At 44.9% G+C, this 18,861-nt stretch overlaps 1 protein-coding gene across 1 annotated transcript in view; it reads left to right on the top strand.

Annotated features, from left to right (window-relative positions):
• GALNT10 (polypeptide N-acetylgalactosaminyltransferase 10) overlaps positions 1-18,861 on the top strand; it is a 224,520-nt gene that overhangs the window by 95,372 nt on the left and 110,287 nt on the right. Inside the window, exon 2 of the mRNA XM_082836841.1 lies at positions 17,125-17,227. Coding sequence (XP_082692967.1) covers positions 17,125-17,227 — 103 coding nt within the window. The remainder of the gene's footprint in view (positions 1-17,124; positions 17,228-18,861) is intronic.

The following is an 18,861-nucleotide window of genomic DNA, read 5'->3' as shown; positions in this document are numbered from 1 at the left end:
TGAATTAGAAATTAAAACGAAGCGGTTCTTCATCACAGATAGTTTGAAAGCACTGGTTTAGGACCCAGTAGAGAGGAATGACGTGTATGCAAATGGCTGTAATTTGAGACCTTAAGGGCTAACTTCCAGAGGGAGAAGGGTAGAGTGGGCACAGTGAGAGGTCAGTGGGAGGGAAGATTATTGTGTAAGTGGAAGGGGGTAGAATTAGGTTTTCTTGAGGATGTGGTATTTGAACTGAGCGTTGTAAGACAGGTATAATTGGGATCTTTTAAAAATAAGGCAGGGTGGCAAGATTGCAAGTTATATTTCTGTTTGGTGCCTTGGATGCAAACACAGAACTGAACTGAATTTTCTGAATCCTCTCTAAAGTCATTTTATCGCTCTATGACCACAAACAATACTACATGACAAACGACCCTGAAGCTCAGGGGCTTCAGACAGCAATCACGTGTTATTGCGTACAGGTCTACAGGTCAGCTGGGCAGTTTCTGTGGTCCCGGCTGGGCTGTCTCACGCATCTCGGACCAGCCGTGGTGGGTCTGCTGGCCTTGCTGGGCTCTCATATCTTCAGGGGTTGGCTGGCTGTCAGCTAGTCCGGTATAACCTTGGTTGTTCTTCACATGGTTCCTCTTCCACCTGCCCCTCCCCTCCTTCTAGCATATACTAGCCTGGGCTTGTTCCCTTTGAGGAGACAGACGAACAAACACGAGGGTGGAAGAGTGCAGGTCTTAGAGGCTTGGGCTCAAAACTGGCACGCTGTCACTTCTGCCTCATTCTTTTGTCCACAGCAAGTCACCAAGCCTGCCCAGATTCAGAAGCTGGGGAAACAGACTCCATCTCTCGGTGGGAGGAGCCAGAGGATCCCACTGCAAAGGGTATGGACACAGGGAGGGCTGGAGGATTGGGGCCACTCTTTTCAATCTGTCTATCAAGGCATCCTGAGAAATCTTACTAAATTCTCTAGACGAAAAGAACAAGAACCCCCTCCCGACTTCAACTCCATTGTTTCTCAAGCTAAGCAAAGGTTTTTGGAGAAATTTATGTGTGAGAAACCATCTGGAAAATGTACAGTGGTCCATTAACCAGAGTTATAAGAAGCCAGGCGTCTAAAACAGTCTGCAGTCTTCTGTGTGAGTAGAAGGCAAAAGAGGAAGCATTCTGGGCAACCTGATCACCTTTGCTTCTGTGGTACTTTCACCAGCCCACATTATACTCATCCTTCAATGCCCAGCCCCAGTGCTCTCTGCAGAACTGTTCCCAGAACAATTATTTTGGGAGAATAATTCTCTTCCCAGGTTCCAGTAGCAAGTTTTAGAATGAAATGGTGTCAAATTTGGCCTTTGATGTAGACAAAAAACATTTCTTTTATGTTACTTCCTGAAGCACCTAACCCAAGTCCAACAAATAGTAGTTGCACAATAAATGATCATTAGATGAACAGATGAATGAATGGTTAGATGAGTAAACAGATGGATGGCAGTTGCTTCCGGACTTGACTGAAGCTTCCTTTTAGAAGAATCTGATACTATCATAAACTTTATTTCCTTCCCTCCAAATCAGTATGTCAACTTGAAATCTTTTGTAATTGTTCCATGTCTATGTGCTTTAAAGAAAAACCCAGAAAACTGATTGCACAGGGGAGGAACCCTGTTGTGTTCTCCCACATAAACCCTGTCATTAGTAGCATAGCATTGCAAACTAAGGTCCATGGGTTCCTGAGGATATTAATCATTCTCTAGCTGAAGGGGGTGGTGGTGGGAACTTCTCATCAGATAAATATGTGAAATACTGGATTAAACAGTGAGGCAGCTTTCCTTTTTGTGAGACTTCACAGAGCCTTTAATATGTTAATATACATCTAATGTATCTCCAAGAGAGCATTAGAATATGTAAGGTTTGAAAATTGGAAGGATTACATTTTGTGGGTGAGGCAGGGCAGGGATGCAGGGAGGAGGGAGGTATAACTTTTTTTATTGTGGTAATACATAACATAATATTTATCATTTTAACCGTTCGGAAGGGTACAATTCAGGGGCATTAAGTAGATTCACAGCACTGTGTAACTATTACAACTACGCCCAAAACTTTGTCATCGTCCCCAACAATGACTCCATTTACACAATAACTCCCCCTTCCCACCCCCCACCATTACCTCTCTTCTGCTTTCTGTCTCTGTGAGTTTGCCTATTCTAGGTCTCTCTGTTGACTAAAAAAAAAAAAAAAAAACCCACAACGTGAGAGTTGTGAGTTAAGTTTTATCTGGGGTAAAATAAGGACTATATAGCCTGGGAGATAGCATTTCAGGTTGCTCCGAGAAACTGCTCCAAAGAGGTTGGCGGGGTGGGGGTGGGGGGAGTCAGTATATATGTGATTTGGGTGAAGGGGGTACATGCAATCAAGCACACACGTTTGCAGAAGGTAGCGCTAGTCACGAGGAGCAGATGTCTCCATTAATTATTTTAGTGCTATTCTAGATACAAGGAGATGCAAGAATTAGTCTCGTAAAGTCTTCTCCTGAAAATATCTACCTGAAGACCTATTCTGCCATTTTTTCCCAGAGCACCAAGTGCCTCACTCCTGATCTCCACCCTGAACCGCTTTCAGGGTGTGTTGGAGGTCAGTGGCTGCAGTGGCTAGGGACTTCATCTTTGTAGAGGCAGATGGCAAGTGCCAATTTTTAGTTGGCACCTCATATAAGTGGAATCATATGTGTCCTTCTATGTCTGGCTTATTTCACTCAGCATCATATTTTTGATGTCCCTCCTTGTTGTAGCATATTTCAAAATGTTATTCTTTTTCTGGCTGAATAATAACTATTCCATTGTATGGATGTGCCGCATTTTGTTTAATCCTTTTATCTGTTGAGGGACATGAGTTATTTCTACCTTTTGATTGTTATGAACAATGCTGTTGTGAATGTTGGCATAACAAATATCTGTTTGAGTCCCTACTTTCAGTTCCTTCGGATACATACCTAGGAGTGGAATTGCTAGGTCATATGATACTTCTATGTTTAAACTTTTGAGAAACCACAAAACTCTTCCACAGAGGCTGCACCATTTTACATTTCCACTAGCAATGCATGAGGGTTCCAGTTTCTTTGCCAACACTTGTTATTTTCCATTGTTTAAATTATGGCTGTCCTGGTAGGTGTAAAGTGATATCTCCTTGTGGTTTTGACTTGCATTGCCCTAATAACTAATGATGTTGAGCTGTAAGAGTCCTTTATGCATTCTGAATATAAGTCCTTTATCAAATGCCTGTTTTGCAAATATATTCTCCCAGCCCATGGCTTGCCCTTTGAAGAACAAAGGCTTTTAATGTCAATGGATTCCAACCTACCCATATTTTACACTTTTTGTGTCCTATTTGAGAAACCTTTGCCTAAACTTAGGTCACTAAAATTTGCTCACATATTTTCTTCTACAAATATTATAGTTTGGCTCTTACGTTTAGGTCTGTTACCCATTTTGAGTTAATTTTTGTGTATGCCGTGAGGTGTAAGGGTTGAGGTTTATTTTTTGGCACGTGATACCTAATTTTTTGACACCATTTGTTGATAAGAACATCCTTTCCCCATTGCATTTCCTTAGCACCTTTGCTCATAATCAGCTGATTATATACCTGGACTCTCCACCCCATTCCCATTGATCACATGTCTTCCCTTGCTCTAGTAGCACACTCTCTTGGTCACCGTAGCCCTTGAGCAGGCCTTGCAATTAGGACGTATTAAGTTCTCCAACTTCGTTCCTCTTTTACTAAATTGTTTTGGCATATTCTTCTAGATCCCTTGCATGTTAGTTTTACAAAGATTGCATTGAGTCTCTAGATCAATTTTGAGAAGATTGACATCTTAACAATATCAGGTCTTCTGATCCATAAACATGATATATGTCTCTGTTTATTTAGATCCTTGATTTCTCTCAGCAGTGTTTTGTAGTTTTCAGTGACTAGGTCTTGCATAGTTTCGTTAAATTTATCCCTTCAGTATTTAGAATTTTTGATGCCATTGTAAATGATATTTTTATTTCCATTTCCAACATTTCGTTGCTGATATTTAGAAATACAATTGATTTTCATGTGACAACTTTGTATCCTGTGACATTGCTGAACTCACTAGTTCTACTAGTGCTTTTGTAGATTCCTTAGGATTTTTTAATGTAGATAATCATGTCATGGACAGACATTGTTTGACATCCATTCTGCAGTCAAAAAATGGGACCTAGAAAGACAGGGGACCTGTCTGCTGCTCACTGTTCATAAATGCAGAGACAGGAGTTTGAAACCTGGATCTTCTGGATCCTCCTTCAGGGTCCTCTCCACCACACCCAAGTTGCTTCTCAGCATTTCAGGCCTCAAGAAAAGAAGCTTGTATCAGCTAAGATTAGATTTGAATGGCTTAAACACAAAAGAAGTTTATTTTTCTCTCACTTAAAAGTCTGGAGGTTTGCACCCCAGGGCTGGTATGACAGTTCTGCTTCATAAAATCCTCAGGAACCTAGGCTTCTTCCCACAAGGAGCTTCACCATCCCTAGGCCATGGACCTCCATCTCGTGATCCAGTATGGTGGCATTTGCATTCTAGACAGCAAGATAGAAGGAGTAAAGAAGGAAACGGTGCACACCAATGATGTCTTCAGGTAGGTTCCGTGGACTGCCACACAACACCTGCACCCACATCTCTTTGGATAGAACCCAGTTGGGCCACACCTAGCTGCAAGGATGTCTGGGAAATATCATCTTTATTCTGAAAAGTCATATTACCAACTGAAATTTCTGTTACTGTGGAAGAAAAAGAGAACAGCTGCTGGGGGATAAACAGCAATGTCTGCCACAACCTAAAGGGTAGGAATCCAGAAAGGAAACAACTTGAAAATTGTTGACGAAAAATTAATCAGTCGATCTAAGAAAGAATTGGAAAATTTTTTTCGAGCCAAATTTGAGGATTATAACCGGGAAGAGCATCTCAGAAAGCTCTGAGAACTGTTCTGCCAGTTAGAAATCAAGGCACAGTTATATAACTTTTCTGAGACAGCGGGCTGTGTATCAAATGATGTATTATTGACACTTTACATAATCTAGATCTAAGCGCCATCCTGGTGGGTTGGGTGCCCCCCCTCCCCCCACCCCGTACAAAATCAGGAAGGAATGTTATCTTTTAAGGAGTTGTCTTGTTGATAGTAGAAGAATGTTGCTCTTTATGGTTGAGCAGGTATTCCTGCAGATGGGGGAGGTTTGGTCAATGCACAATGAAGATACACAATGCGCAATGCAGATACACAGTGTGGGGAGAGGGGAGGCCAAAGGGCAGAGAAGACTTTTTATGTTTAAATTTGTCTCGTCTTGCTATAAAATATGAATTGTATTTCACAAAATGAAAGGAGGAAAAAGGTGGCAGAGTTCAAAGTTGGTTGCATCTTTTACAGATCGTTTTAGGATCAGGTGAGCCAGCTCTCTTTAGTTTTTATAGCCCGTTAAGTTGACCTGAAACCATTTAGTCAGAGGATAAAGTTAATCCTCAGAACCCCTTATGGTATTATATCCTTGTGACTATATTAGACATGTCTAATCATGGATGACCTTCTTTCATCTAGAAAAGATAAAAGATGTCTCCTCATTCATTTGGTCAACAAAAATTGCTATCTCCTACCCTCATGGACCTCACAGTTTAAGGAGAGATAGGCAGTAATGAAATAAGCACCTGAATGAATGTGAAATCACAAAGGAGCCATAAGGATGCTACAGGGGCACACTCAGGGCCTGTGATCTAGTCAGGGAGGTCAGGGAAGGTTTGCCTGAGGGTTTGGATTCATTTCTGCAGTAGAGGCTACTTTCATAGCAGAGTGGTGTATTCTGAGGAAACCATCCTTTGTGCCATTGTGGTTACAGCTTATGAATCCTGCCTGGGGCACTGTACGAGTAAGAGATCGTTATTTAAGAACAAGGATGCCAGAGTGAGAGTAGGATGGGGGTAGGGGAGGTGGGAGGTGGGGGAACTGCTCAGGGACTTTGAGAGAGTCCTTTGTGGCTTACACCCCAGGAGAAATGGAGAAGAGGAAAGGATTTCAGAGGTTCCATGATGGCAGGTCGAGGAGGCCAGGATCATAGTCCAGTCAGAGACTTTCCTTGGGGGCCAGGAAGGAGCCCAAAGAATTTTGGGAGCCCAGAAGGAATTTTCTAATAACTGGAGTCACCTGTATGGAGGAAGAGAGCTTCCCATTCTCTAAGCACCCAAGCCAGGCTCAGGGACCATCCATGTGCCGTAACAAAGAAAGGGTTACTGGGTCCAGTGGACCATCAGAGGAGGTAGCATCTAACCTCCCACTCAGCGTCTAGATTCTGTGACTCTGAGACCTGGAACAGGGGAAGGTCCTAACAGTTGTGGATGAGGGGAGGCCAGTACCAGAGGAGAGGCCAGCCATCTGTCACTTTCTGCTTCTCCACTTCCTCCTGCTTGGGGAACCTTTGTGAGCAGCAAGAGAGCCTGAAGCAATCAACCAGCAGACTGCAACCTACCAGGTGTACTTGGGAATTCACTCCTCCAGCTTAAAGCAGGCGTGGTAGATGGGTCCCGTCCTCTGGCCAACACTGGTTAACTGGTAAGGGCCACTTGGAGCACAGTGTTGAGAAGGATTCTTGGAGTCTGGGACCCATAAGGGAAAGTATTACAATAGGTTGGTGATGCCTGCCTTTATTCTAGTGTGATTGTGAGGAAGAAATGGGATGATATATGTAAAAAATGCTTTGTAAATTGCAAAGTGCTATTGAAATAATAACTAATCATGGTAGCTATGATTTTAAGTGCTTCCTAAATACCAAACACTGCTAAGAGCTTTACTTCTCACAATAACCTTTATGTTAGATACTGTTAATATCCTGCCTTTTACAATCGAGGAACCATGGCTTGGAAGAACAGTGTAATTCGCCTAAGGTCGCACAGCTAGTGAGTGTAGAACCGTGACACAAGCCTGGGTGTTTCTGACTCCAAAGCAAGTGCTTTTATAGACTTTGTTTTGCTGTCTTCAGAATGTAGGGGATTATAACTGTAATTATTACTATTAATAGAGCAACTATTCTGTTACCTGGGGGCTCAGCCCTAATTCCCCAGCTAAGGGGATGTGTTTGCAGCCGTTTTTTGGTCCCTGGAAAGGTTGGAACTTGCCTTCTGCTCAGCTTACCAATTCTGCCTGCCTTTCTCCTGACCCGTCCGCATCCGCTCTGCAGAGCAATGTAATGACCCTCTGTTAATGCTCCGTTCGCCGAGTGTCTGAGAAGAGCACTTTTTAGCAGGCTGCCTGCGGTTGTTCAAGACTCCTCGTGAACAAGGCACAGAAGGATGATTCACTTCTGCAAGTCGTGCTTTCCTGAGAGCCGACTGTGCTCCCCAGATCTTTCCAGGCACGGAGATGTGGGGAGCAGCGGGCCGACGTGTGGTAGGAACTCCTAGCTGTGATGATTACATGCATGGGGTGGTTGGCAGTTTGCAGAACACTTTCATATCGATTTTCTCTCCAGGCCTCAGTTTTGTCATCTACAAAGTGGATGTAATGACAATAATGATATAGTAAAGTCTCATCTTTCGAAAGGGTTAGGTTATAATAAACTTATCACTTAAGGTGGAAATAACGTAAAATCAGAATCACCCTTGACAATCACCCATGGAATATAAAGACAAACCACCTCTCAAAAGCCCAACTGAGGCAGTTTTTCCTCCAGCATTAAAACTGATGACTGTTTGTCTGGTTGAAGTCATCACGATGCCTTCTGAGGTAATGAAAATACTTATCTTCCAAGAGTAGGCTTCCTCGGCACCAAAGCGCTCACAGTACCGGAGGCCAGAGGGAGCTAGGCCCCTGGGGACATCATTCAGGATACAGGCTCGCTGAGTGTGGGGACAGGTGGATCACCAGCCTCCCTAGTTAGGATTTCTTTCTCTTTCTTTTGGACCATGTGTCACTGAATTCCTGAAGCTTTAACTATATATAGGATACAGTTCTATTAGGTCTGATTTCCTGACTTGCTGTCTATGAACAGGATTAAAACTTGAAAATAACGTGTAGTGAAGCGAACACCAGGCTGGGTGAGGGGAGATCTGGGCTCAGGCCCCAGGTCAGCCCCACCTGCATCCATGGCATCTTGGGCCTCTGGACCTTCAAGATGAACTTATCACCCAAGTGTCCAAGTCCTGAGGCTGCATTTCTTGACTGCAGACTTGCAGGACCCTCATGACTCTATTTAAAATAAAAAATGTTTATGTCCATCCCAGCTTCTACCTTCCTGCCTAAACTGGCGTCATCTCTGCCTATACCACTGTGATGATAGCCTCCTCCCTGTGTTCTACCCTTCCTCTTGGCCTCCTAATCCTTTCGCCAGTAGCTATAAGAGAGCTTTCCAAGTGCAATCTGATCTTGCCACTTCCTTCTATAAAATACTTCGTTTCCAAATGCTTCTGGGGAAAGACAAAATTCTCATCCCTGCCCACCTCTCATCCCCACCAGGCTTTCCCTCCTTCTCTGTGCAACACACACCCTGCTCTTCTTTTAGTCCCTCCGGTTTCATATTTGCCCAGCCAAATATGGGCCTTTGCACATCCTCACTTCACCCTCTGTCTGAAATGCTCTGTTCTCCTCTCTCTGCTGAGTTTATTCTAATCATACTCCATCCGTTTCCTCAGGGAAGGCTTTCCTGACTTTTCTGTCTGGATAAGACCCTGCTGATCTGATCTGAAAGAAAGGGACTCTCTTTGCACCATGTTATCCTTCTTTTCTGCACAGGCCACTGTAACTATTTAAATTTATTTGTGGTTCTGGATTAAAGTCTATATTCCCTTCTGCCACACACACTACTATAAGCTCTATGAGAGCAGGGCCCTTATCTGTCTTGCTCACCAGTGTATTCTTTATACCTAGCACAGGGCCTGGCATGTGCTTGTATTCATTAAACATGTACGTGGATGGGTGAGACACCCAAATGAACACTGTCAAATGATCAGTGTTGTTGTTGTTTTGTTTGTTTTTCCAGTGATAAACCCTTTGGAAACTTCCTCTGAAGAAAATGGTACAAGTTGCAATCATTCTTTTAGAATGAAAGAGAAAAGTTACTGAAGGCTCCATTTGCCCTTTAGATAGTAGGTATTACAAACATCTTGGCTCTTTTTCTCTCTCTGTTGAAAAAGTCTTTTAATGAGCTTTCACACTGTATGTAGCAAATGACCTTTTCTAGAGCCATCTGTACAAAACAAAAGGGTGAATTGGACTAGTGGGTTGCTTCTGCCCTTGGAAGCACAGCGTCAGCCTTTTTAAACAAGGGTTCCTATTTGTGAATGACCTTACCCTCTTAGGGAAGGGGGCCCCGCCCAGATTTTAGATGCCAACATCCTGGTGTTGAGACCACAGAGTTATTGGAGCGAGGAAAATTGACACGCCTGATTACTGGGTGGAACAGCAGGACTTGCCTGACGTGGGCCCGCCGACTTCGTCAGTCTTGTGGTTGCTGGGTTATAGTGTCTCTGTCCATTCATAAACAGTGCCCTTTAGGGGCAATTGTTTTCTCATACTGCTTGGTCCTGGTTGTATTGGAAGGTAGGTTTTCTCAGAACAGCGGCCTGCCAGGTGAGGGCTGGGCTTAGGTCAGCTCATTTCAGTCTGACTTCTGGAATGGTGGAGAGTGAGCCTCAGCCTACAATGAGGGTACGTTGCTTCTGAATGAAAACAAAATCGTGTTTCTCTCTGCATCTATCCCAGGAAGAGGGGGACTCTGAGATTAATTACAGGTGGATAGGTAGTAACATTTTGTTCTTGGACCTCTACTCCAGCCTGTTCCTTGCTCAAAGACCTTTTGTGGCTCCCACCTGCCAAACAGCTCAAATGTAAGGCCCTCAGATTCTGGTCCAGACTTCCTGGCCTCCTTGTTCCTGACTCTCTGTTGCATCCCACTCAACCCAGCCAAATCAGTCTCCTTGCCACTAAGGAAACAGGTCCCTTACTTTCTAACCTCCATCTCTTTGCACATGCTTCCCCTCCAGCTGGGCTCCATCCCCCCGTGGCTACCAGTCAAAATCCTACCCATCCTTTCAGGCAGCTGTCAAAGACCTTGCTTCTGCAGGAATTTTTCCCTGATGGTCTTAAGTAGAATTTAACCTTTGGCTCTTGTAAATACCTTTAGAATTCATCTGTACAACTTTCAAGGCACACACAGTGTTGTGTGTTTTTTCCTTTCTTATATCCATGCTGTTTGTTGAGGCTAAGAATTATCTTATTTTTCTTTATTTCCTCCACAGCTCTTTGGACATAGTAGGTCCTTAATTCCTCAGTGGAATCATCCTCTTTTATGAGGTGAATGAAGAAATAAAACAATTCAGCTTATGTCCTCAGAACTCATGAAGAAAGTACATTTATCAGTTGTCCAAACTCCCTTGCTTAAATTAAAGTAACTTTATGCTTTTGGCTAAATTAAGTCCTCCCTGGCCCTCTTTGAAGGATAACCTTGAAGACAGCCTTGAAGAGAATGCTTTGCTGTATGTCTCTGTGTGTGAGTGTGTGTGTATGAAGGTTATTAGAATAATCTACTTAGCAGATAAACAAATGTTTGGAATTACATGGAGTCATTTAAGCCTCAAAGCAAAATCATTCCAGCGCCTTTGTAGGGTTATTTGACAGGAGGGTTGGGGGCAGGGAAGCTATCCTAAAATTTGCAGCAGAATCTAATCCGTTATAGTCCTCGGACCCTGGATGAAGCAGATGCCCTGCTCAGTTATCCTTTCCGCATTGCCGTTTTTGAACATACAGCCCTATTTTCCATTGTTTTGAAGACACTAGACAGCTCAGCCAGACACAAGTGTCCTCTCTGAGCGGTAGTTGCCGAGTCGGCAGCGCTGGGAGTATGTGCTTTAACAGACCTTTAGAGTATGTGCTTTAACAGACCTTTCTCCTTGGGCAGGATACAGTTGGCTCACTTCACCACCTTTCTTCCTTCCCTCCAAAGGATGCCAGGCACGCTAAATAGTGATTAAACAAAAGATTAAAATTCCATTTGTTTGTGTGTGTGTGTGTGTGTGTGTGTGTCTGAACCACTAATTGATTCTTTCAGTGGAATGTTAAGTAAAAGCATGCAGATACCAGAAGCAGTTATTTAGAGCAGCCAGTCAGAATCCATTTCCAATTTGCTGTTTAATGTGATTTCCACCATCATTCTGCCAGCCTTCTCCCTACACTCTCCCTCACCTCCCTTGCCCTGTGCTCCTTTCCAGCCTCTCTGCTTCCTGTAGCAAAAGGACATCTGGGAACAGAGGGGAAGGAAAGTAGCAGAAGATGGTTGCTGAAGGAAAATAATCACGGCTTTTATAGACAAATCTGTGAGTCTGCAGAATTAAAGAAACTTAAAATTACCTCTGGATTGAAACCCAGACATGCTTTTTTGCATAACATGAAGTGATTGCCATTGCATAAGAATTGCTGTCTTTTGAGAAGCATTGTTCATGTTTTTCTTGTTGCGAAAGGTCTGTGGCATTTGTTTCTGTTGTACAATGCCACTATTAACTAAGGACTTTCTTCTTTCCTCAAGAACAGCGAATTTCCACGTGGGCACATAACCTGCTGTTAATGAGGAAACTCTCTAAATCCTGTTACCAGCAATAGCCAGTTGAATTGGCTCAGGTGTTCAACAGGTCCTTCTGCAGGGCTCCCAGTTTTATTATTAGATTCCCATCTCTCTCCTTTTCCCCCAGACATGACCATTACATACACCAGATCATAATCCTTCTCCAAAAATAACGTATTAATAGTTGCACTCCTTTACCGAAGGGGCCTAACTTTGTGCCAGACACTGAGCTTGATGCGTTGTATAGATGAGTTCAGTTCATCCCCTCAGGTGCAGGCTAACCTGCAGGTTATTCTGATAGTTTTCCCTATTTATCAGTCAAGGAAACTGGGGTCCACCTGCCCAGGAAGTAAAACCTAAGTTTTTCCGTCTCTGGAATCAGAATGCTCTGAATCATCCAACTAGACTTCCTGCCCCATTAATGAGCCATCATTCATTCAGTCATTCACCTGATATTTACTGAGGGCCTAAGGTATTGACCTAGGAACACACAGTGAGAGCTCAAAACAGATGTGCCCCTGCCTTCAAGGAGCTCACAGTCTAACCCAGGGAGAGAACAGCCGGATCTGGTTTGGTCTTTGGGGCTGACAAACTGTGGGATTTTGGGCAAGTCTCTTCTACTCTGTTAGCTGCAGATTTCGTATCTGCAAGAGAGACAGCTGGATTTTGACAAGTGGTTTTCCACCTTTATTGTGAATCACATGGGGAATGTGTTTAAAGACATCTTCCTGGCCTCCTACGCCCAGATATGTTGATTTCATAGGTTCAGGGTGGGGTCCAGGCATTTGTATCTATAATGAGAGCTCAGGTCTCCCAAGAACCATCCTTTGAGAGAGACTGATCTGGCTATAAAGCCATTAGCATCTACAAGGGATCTGTGTTGTCATGCCTGTATCCCCAGTGCCTGGCACAGAGTAGATCTCGATAAATATTTGGCAATAGTTGGAATGATGTATCTGTGGGGCTTCCATGGGTGGATGTCAGAGACTCCTGATCAAAATTTTCATAAAGGTTTCTGGATAGGATTCTAAGGGCCCTTTGGGCTCTGAATGCTCAGTGGTTTTAGTATCAAAACCAACTCCTTTTCTGACCAAAAGCTCAGACCTATTATTGGAAATCTTTTTAAGTTGTATAGTAAAATTTGAGTCCTGTATCAAGGTGATTTGATGAGATGTCAATTTACAGTAGATTCTTAAAATCCTAAAGGAGTTGGTACCCACATTGATGTGTAAACTCTGAAAGTGCTCCCGATAACACAGTTTGTGACTTTTCTTGGTTGATCTGAAAGTACCTTTTGGGCAGGTAGTGCTGTCTCTATTTTCCAGGTAGGAAAATCGAGGTGCCTGTGACTCTTGTAGCTTGTCCAAGGCCACACTACAAGGGCTCTCTCCACTAAAACCCAGCGTGGGAGTCAAAGAACATAGCTCTTATTCTCTGGCCTGCTTATGTGGCTTATGTGGGTAGCTTGGCCTCTTTGGACATCAGTTTCCCCACCTGTAAGATGGGAGACAGGTGGACTGATTGTTTCTGAGCAGCTGCGTAGCTTGGTTATTTGAGGAGCCCCCCTAGTGACATGTTTAGACATGCAGAAGTCCCTATGGCAGCAAGCTCCGAAGTCCTCTTAGTTTAGGGAGGAAATAAGAATGACTGAGACCACCCAAAACAGGCCACCTCTGCAGATCATTCCAGAGGGACATGCGTCATTAAGGCAAAGGCAGTGAGGTGGTAGGAGCTGTTAAGTGTGAAACTCCCAGAACTTTGGAATCTTAATTCTCTACCCTGTTGGTTCAGCAATTCACTGTTCATTCAAGGGAGTTTACCTCTATGCGGTCACAACTGTGGGGTTCAACCCCGTGCCCTGTTCCCAGCAGTGTGAGAAGACTTTCACAAACATATGGAGGAAACAGTGTCCTTTCTGGACTCCTAGACTCTCGAAATGTCCTTGTAAAGGTCGCCTCACCCTTGCTGCTCAAAGTGTTTTTCGCACATCAGCAGCATCAGCCATCCCCGGGAGCTTTTCAGAAATGCAGAGTCTTAGGCCCAGCCCCAGACCTCCTATGTCAGAATCCATGTTTAACAAGATCCCCACGTGATTGTACTGCACAGGAAAGTTCGAGAAGCGCTAGCCCTAACCCCGCACTTGAGTCCCCTCCTTCACATCCTGATGAACAGGCGAGCATCCTATTCCTGGCCTCCTCTATCTTCTTCCAAGTGCCCCTGTTTCACCCTAATACCAGTCCAACTTTTAGAATTTCTTCTCTATCTTAAACTAATCCCTCAGTCATTCAGTAATTTCTGCCCTTGGCACTCACGCTAGCCTCAGGGCCTCAGAGAACAAGACAGATGCTCCTGTGTCCCCCACGGCTTCCCATCTCCCAGTCCTCCTACAACACAGTTTCTAATCTTCCTCATACATACCTGTATGTGGCAGCCTGTTGCAAACTCCCTGGGGCCAGGAAAGTAAGACAGATGAGAGATGAGAGCCAGGTGAAATGCAGTAAGGAATGGCGGGGGACTGTGGCAAAGTGGAGAGCCATGTGCTGGCCCAGCTCGGTCAGAACACTGACGTGTCTTTTGAGTTTTCAGGAGAAGCCAATGAATCTTGATAAAACAATAAGAAATCCCTCCATTTTTTTCATGCTGGCAGTTAAAAAAAAAAAAGATCCTCAGAAGCCAGCAGATTGTGTTTGCCAGTGATCACATCTAAGGTTTTTGTGACCATTGATGATGAATATCTGCCCAGCTTGGATACAATAGCCCAGGTGTAGCCTGACCAGCACAGAGGAGGCAGGATTATGGGCTCCTTCGTTCTAGACCAGTAGTTCTCAAACGGGAGTGTGCATCACAATCTCTTGGAGGACTTATTAAAACCCAGATTGCCAGGCCCCACCCCCAGAGTTGCTGCTGCTACTTCCTGGGCAGGGCTCGGGAATCTGCATTTCTAACAAGTTCCCAACCGGTGTGGATGCTCCTGGTTCACGTTTTGAGAACCACTTTAGATTGGTTCCTTCCATTAAGGCAGCCGCGCTTTGCAGAACCTCTTTAGGTCCACCAGTGACCTAACGTCGTCAGTGGAAGTTCCCAGTCTTTGGGTAGCAGAAGAGGGAGAAGGAATTGGGAGGGAGGGCTGGAGGAAAGATTGCTAACCAGCTCTTGACCGACCAATCCTGACATCTAGAGGTAGAATACTTACTTCGGGTAGGTCCCTGACCCATTCCAAGATTCAGTTTCCCTGTCTGTGAAATAGGGCAGTGTCCTCAGCTCAGTTTCCAAGTATATGTGTTCACTTGTTTGGAGACTTGATTGTCAGTTTGTTTTTAGCAGAGGTCCTTTTAAAAATGAAATCCCACATAGAACTCCAGTATAAAAAACAGACAGATGCATTGCGGGTCTGATTGAAGGAGGGGAGTCAAGCTCTTACTCTCAGCCTCCACCTTCCCAAGGCAGCACTGAAGGGTCTCCCGTAGAAATGTAGCTCACCACAGTTGACACCTGCTGAAGGAACTTCCAGCTCAGCTCCTGTGATTTCTAAGCCCCCGAGAACTGTTTGCAGGCACGTGGCCTTTGTTTTTGCAGTTTTCTTTCCCTCTCTGACCACAACATCTGGCAGGCCCACTTTCAGAGTTTTCTTCTTGCAACTCAGAGGGGTCTGTAGGAGAGGGAATGCCAAGGATTGTCATTATCATTAGAGCCGTTGTGGAAAATCTGCTAACGCGAGAATCAGCCGGAGCCTTAATAAACAGGCGTGGGGATGATTTTATTCCAGTGGCTTCTTGTTAGTGCTAATGTTCCAGCACACCACGCATTCAGGGCCTAGTTAATTATATAGGAAATAGGACTAGTGGATTCTGCATGCCACAGTGACGAGAACAGGTGTCTGGGGTTTTTAATGGGCAAGGTGAGGTGGAAAGCTGTTCTCATGTAGGTGAACACAGGTATTTAAACAGCCGTGTGGAGCAGTGTTACCTTGGGAAGACTCTTACTGAGCCCTGGGGCCAAGTCCTTAGACTCGACTCTTGGCGTGGGAAAGCATCTGACACCTTCTGATGACCCCAGACACTGGAATGCGGCCTCCTTTAATTAGGAGAACTGCTTCCTAATTGGCCCACCAGCATGGGCTCACCTTCCGGAACACAAAATAAATGCCTTCCTCTCCCAGCCCCCGGCTACTGTATATTCCTGTTTTCTTTCAGCCATCTAAGTGCTTGTTCAGACCTTCCACACACATTTGACAACTGTTCCCCCTCTTTGGGACTGGGCCTTCTTTGGGACTGCAGAGATGACCAAGACCCGACTTCTCTTCCTGTGCTCTGTGCTCCTCAGGCCCAGCCCAGCCCTACCGTGCTCCACCTGCACCTGGAAGGCTATGCCCAGGCCATGTGCTCTGCCTGCCTCTCATTTCGCTTATCTGAAGCCCAATCCAAAGGCACCCATGTCCATAAAACCTTCCCCAGTTCTCCCAGGCAGAAGCGAAGTCCTCTAGCACTTTCTCCAGACCTCTCACCCAAAATTCACTGCTTCTGCCCTGTCTAGTATGGAGCCACTAGCCACCTATGGCTCTTGAGCACTTGGAAAGAGGCTGAACTGAGATGAACACAAGTGTGAAATACACACACTGGATTTTGAAGACTTAGTCCAAAAAAAAGAAAGAATGTAGAATACCTCAACACTTTTTTCCACTGTGTGTTGAAATGATACTACTTTAGATGGAGTATATGGAGCTAAATGAAATATATTATCAAAACTCACTTCACCTTTTTTTTTTAATTTGGTTGTGCCGGGTCTTGGTTGCGGCACGTGGGGTCTTTAGTTTCTTCATGCGGGATCTAGTTCCCTGACCAGGAATCAAGCCCGGGCCCCCTGCATTGGGAGCACGCAGTCTTAACCACTGGACCACCAGGGAAGTCCCTCACTTCACCTGTTTTTAAAAAAATTTTTAGGGCTTCCCTGGTGGCGCAGTGGTTGAGAATCTGCCTGCTGATGCAGGGGACACAGGTTTGTGCCCCGGTCCGGGAGGATCCCACATGCCGCGGAGCGGCTGGGCCCGTGAGCCATGGCCGCTGAGCCTGCGCGTCCGGAGCCTGTGCTGCGCCACGGGAGAGGCCACAACAGTGAGAGGCCCGCATACCGCCAAAAAAAAAAAATTTTTTTTTAAATGTGAATACTAGAAAATGTAAAGTTACATATGCAGCTCACCTAGGTGGCTCATGTTATATTTCTGTTGGACAGCATCACACCTCCCTCTTTCTCTCTTCCATGAAAGGAATGTCTGTCCATCTGTTTTCTCTGCCACGGGTTTGTAAGTTCCAGGAGGATGGACACTGTGTGTCATCTTTCTGAACTTTGCACACCTGGCTGGCACGGAGCAGGACTAACAAAGCTATACTGAGGATATTAATAAATGAACCAATGATGACAGACATTCAATCAATACTGAAAGCTCCCTTAGGCAGTGTAATTTCTGGGTCTCTGTTATTAAACTTATTTCCCCTTTTCTTCTATTTCACAGTTTTTGTCTTTTTTTAAGGGCTCACACAATCAGCAAAAGAAGACCTTTTTCTTGGGAGATGGGCAGAAGCTGAAGGACTGGCACGACAAAGAAGCCATCAAGAGGGATGCTCAGCGTGTAGGTACGAGAGCAGAGCATCCTTGGGCAGTCCCCTGGAGAGTGTTCGCGCACGCGCATGTGTATGTGTGTGCGCGAATGTGTGTGTTTAACGGGGGTATCTGGACCTCCTGTTGACTCCCTGTCCGTTTGCCGTCATCCTTCCCCTGGTTCTTGGGATCCCCCACTTCACCTGTTAGCTGACCCCTTTCTCCACTCACACCACCAGATCCACTGCCTTCGCGACTTTGCCCGCTACCTCTATGGTGATAGAAAATGTCTCCCTCCTCGAAGATATTTTACCACTAAAATGAGGAGCAGTAATCATAAGAGCCAACACTTATTGAACGCATATGGTGAACAAGGCCCAAGGTCCACACTTTTGTTGGTGAAACGCCTCACCAACCTTTGTAGCGCATTTGATGAGACGGGACCTGGAGCTCAGAGAGGTGGGGTAATTTGCCTATAGTCACACAGTGAGAAAGAGGCAGGCTTGGGACTTGAACTCAGGTCTAGAGGGCTGAGTTGATCCCTACCCAGCACCATAGCCACAAGGCTGAATGAATCTAGTGGGCTTCAGCTGAAGTTTTCTTTGCCTAATTAGCCTTTGGAACTGTTCCTGTTACGCTGCAGAGTTGGGAAGGGGTGGGGTGACTCGCCACATAATTTCTGTGGCGAGTCATCTCGAGAGAGCCTGGGCTAGGAGCCAGGAGAGCAGCTCAGATACCACCTACCAGCCATGTGACCATCAGATAAATTCCATCTCCTGGAGCCTCGGTTTCCCCCTCTGTCAGCGGGGCTCATGCTTCGTACTTTGATAACCTCAGGGTGTTGTTGTGAAGGTGACAAGCAAAGTACAATTTACAATACTGGAAAGCACCGTAGAAATATAAGGGATTGTATTTTATTCATTTTCATCTCAGGGGTACCCACCACTGTTGATTTTTTTTTTTTTTTTAAGTTATACTATGACAAAACCAGATGACAGTAAGGCTCTGAATAGAGCTGATGTAACAACTGATGGTCAGGGAAAGCAAAGACAGGACATGCATTTTTCTATATGCCAGTGATTTAAAATGAAGGGGATTTAAAATGTTTTAAAATTTTTAAAAAATTTTAAACATGATTTAAAATGTTTCCTTAAGAAAGGAAACTTTTGAAAAGAGCTAATTTTCCAGGCATTTATACCGGAATTATTGGAACATTGGGCTAACTAGCCAGAAAATAGTAAGCAGTGGCGACATTATTGAGAGTAATAATAACCAGCATGTGTTGAGCACTCACTGTGTGCCAGGCATCTTGCCCTGCATTCCCTCCTTAATCATCACATTGAACCTTCTCATCCCAGGGAATACAAAAGGCAAAACTGAAGACGTAGAAAGGCTGAAGGCGCTCCTGAGATGACACAGCTGGGAGCAGCAGGGCGGGCTTCAAACTCCACTCTGCGCAGCTCCAAGGCCTGAACTCTGAGTCACTCCCCTGCACTGCCTTCCCGAAGCTTCCCTCCCCGCCCGAACAGATGCTTCTGCTCTTCTTTTTCTGCCTGTTGCATTTGTGTCCCTTGCAGGATCTGTGCTGGGCACTGGCCAGCAGTGTCTTATCACAGAGCAATGCAAGTTACAGGTGGCGGAGTCCTCTCTCTCGTTGGGCTGGATTGCA

This window comes from Leucopleurus acutus (genome assembly GCF_964270905.1).
Source record: "Leucopleurus acutus genome assembly, chromosome: 3".
In the NCBI taxonomy this organism is placed as follows: Eukaryota; Metazoa; Chordata; class Mammalia; order Artiodactyla; family Delphinidae; genus Leucopleurus; species Leucopleurus acutus.
Note: the sequence above shows the minus strand (reverse complement) of the source record. Positions and strands in the feature narration are given on the sequence as shown.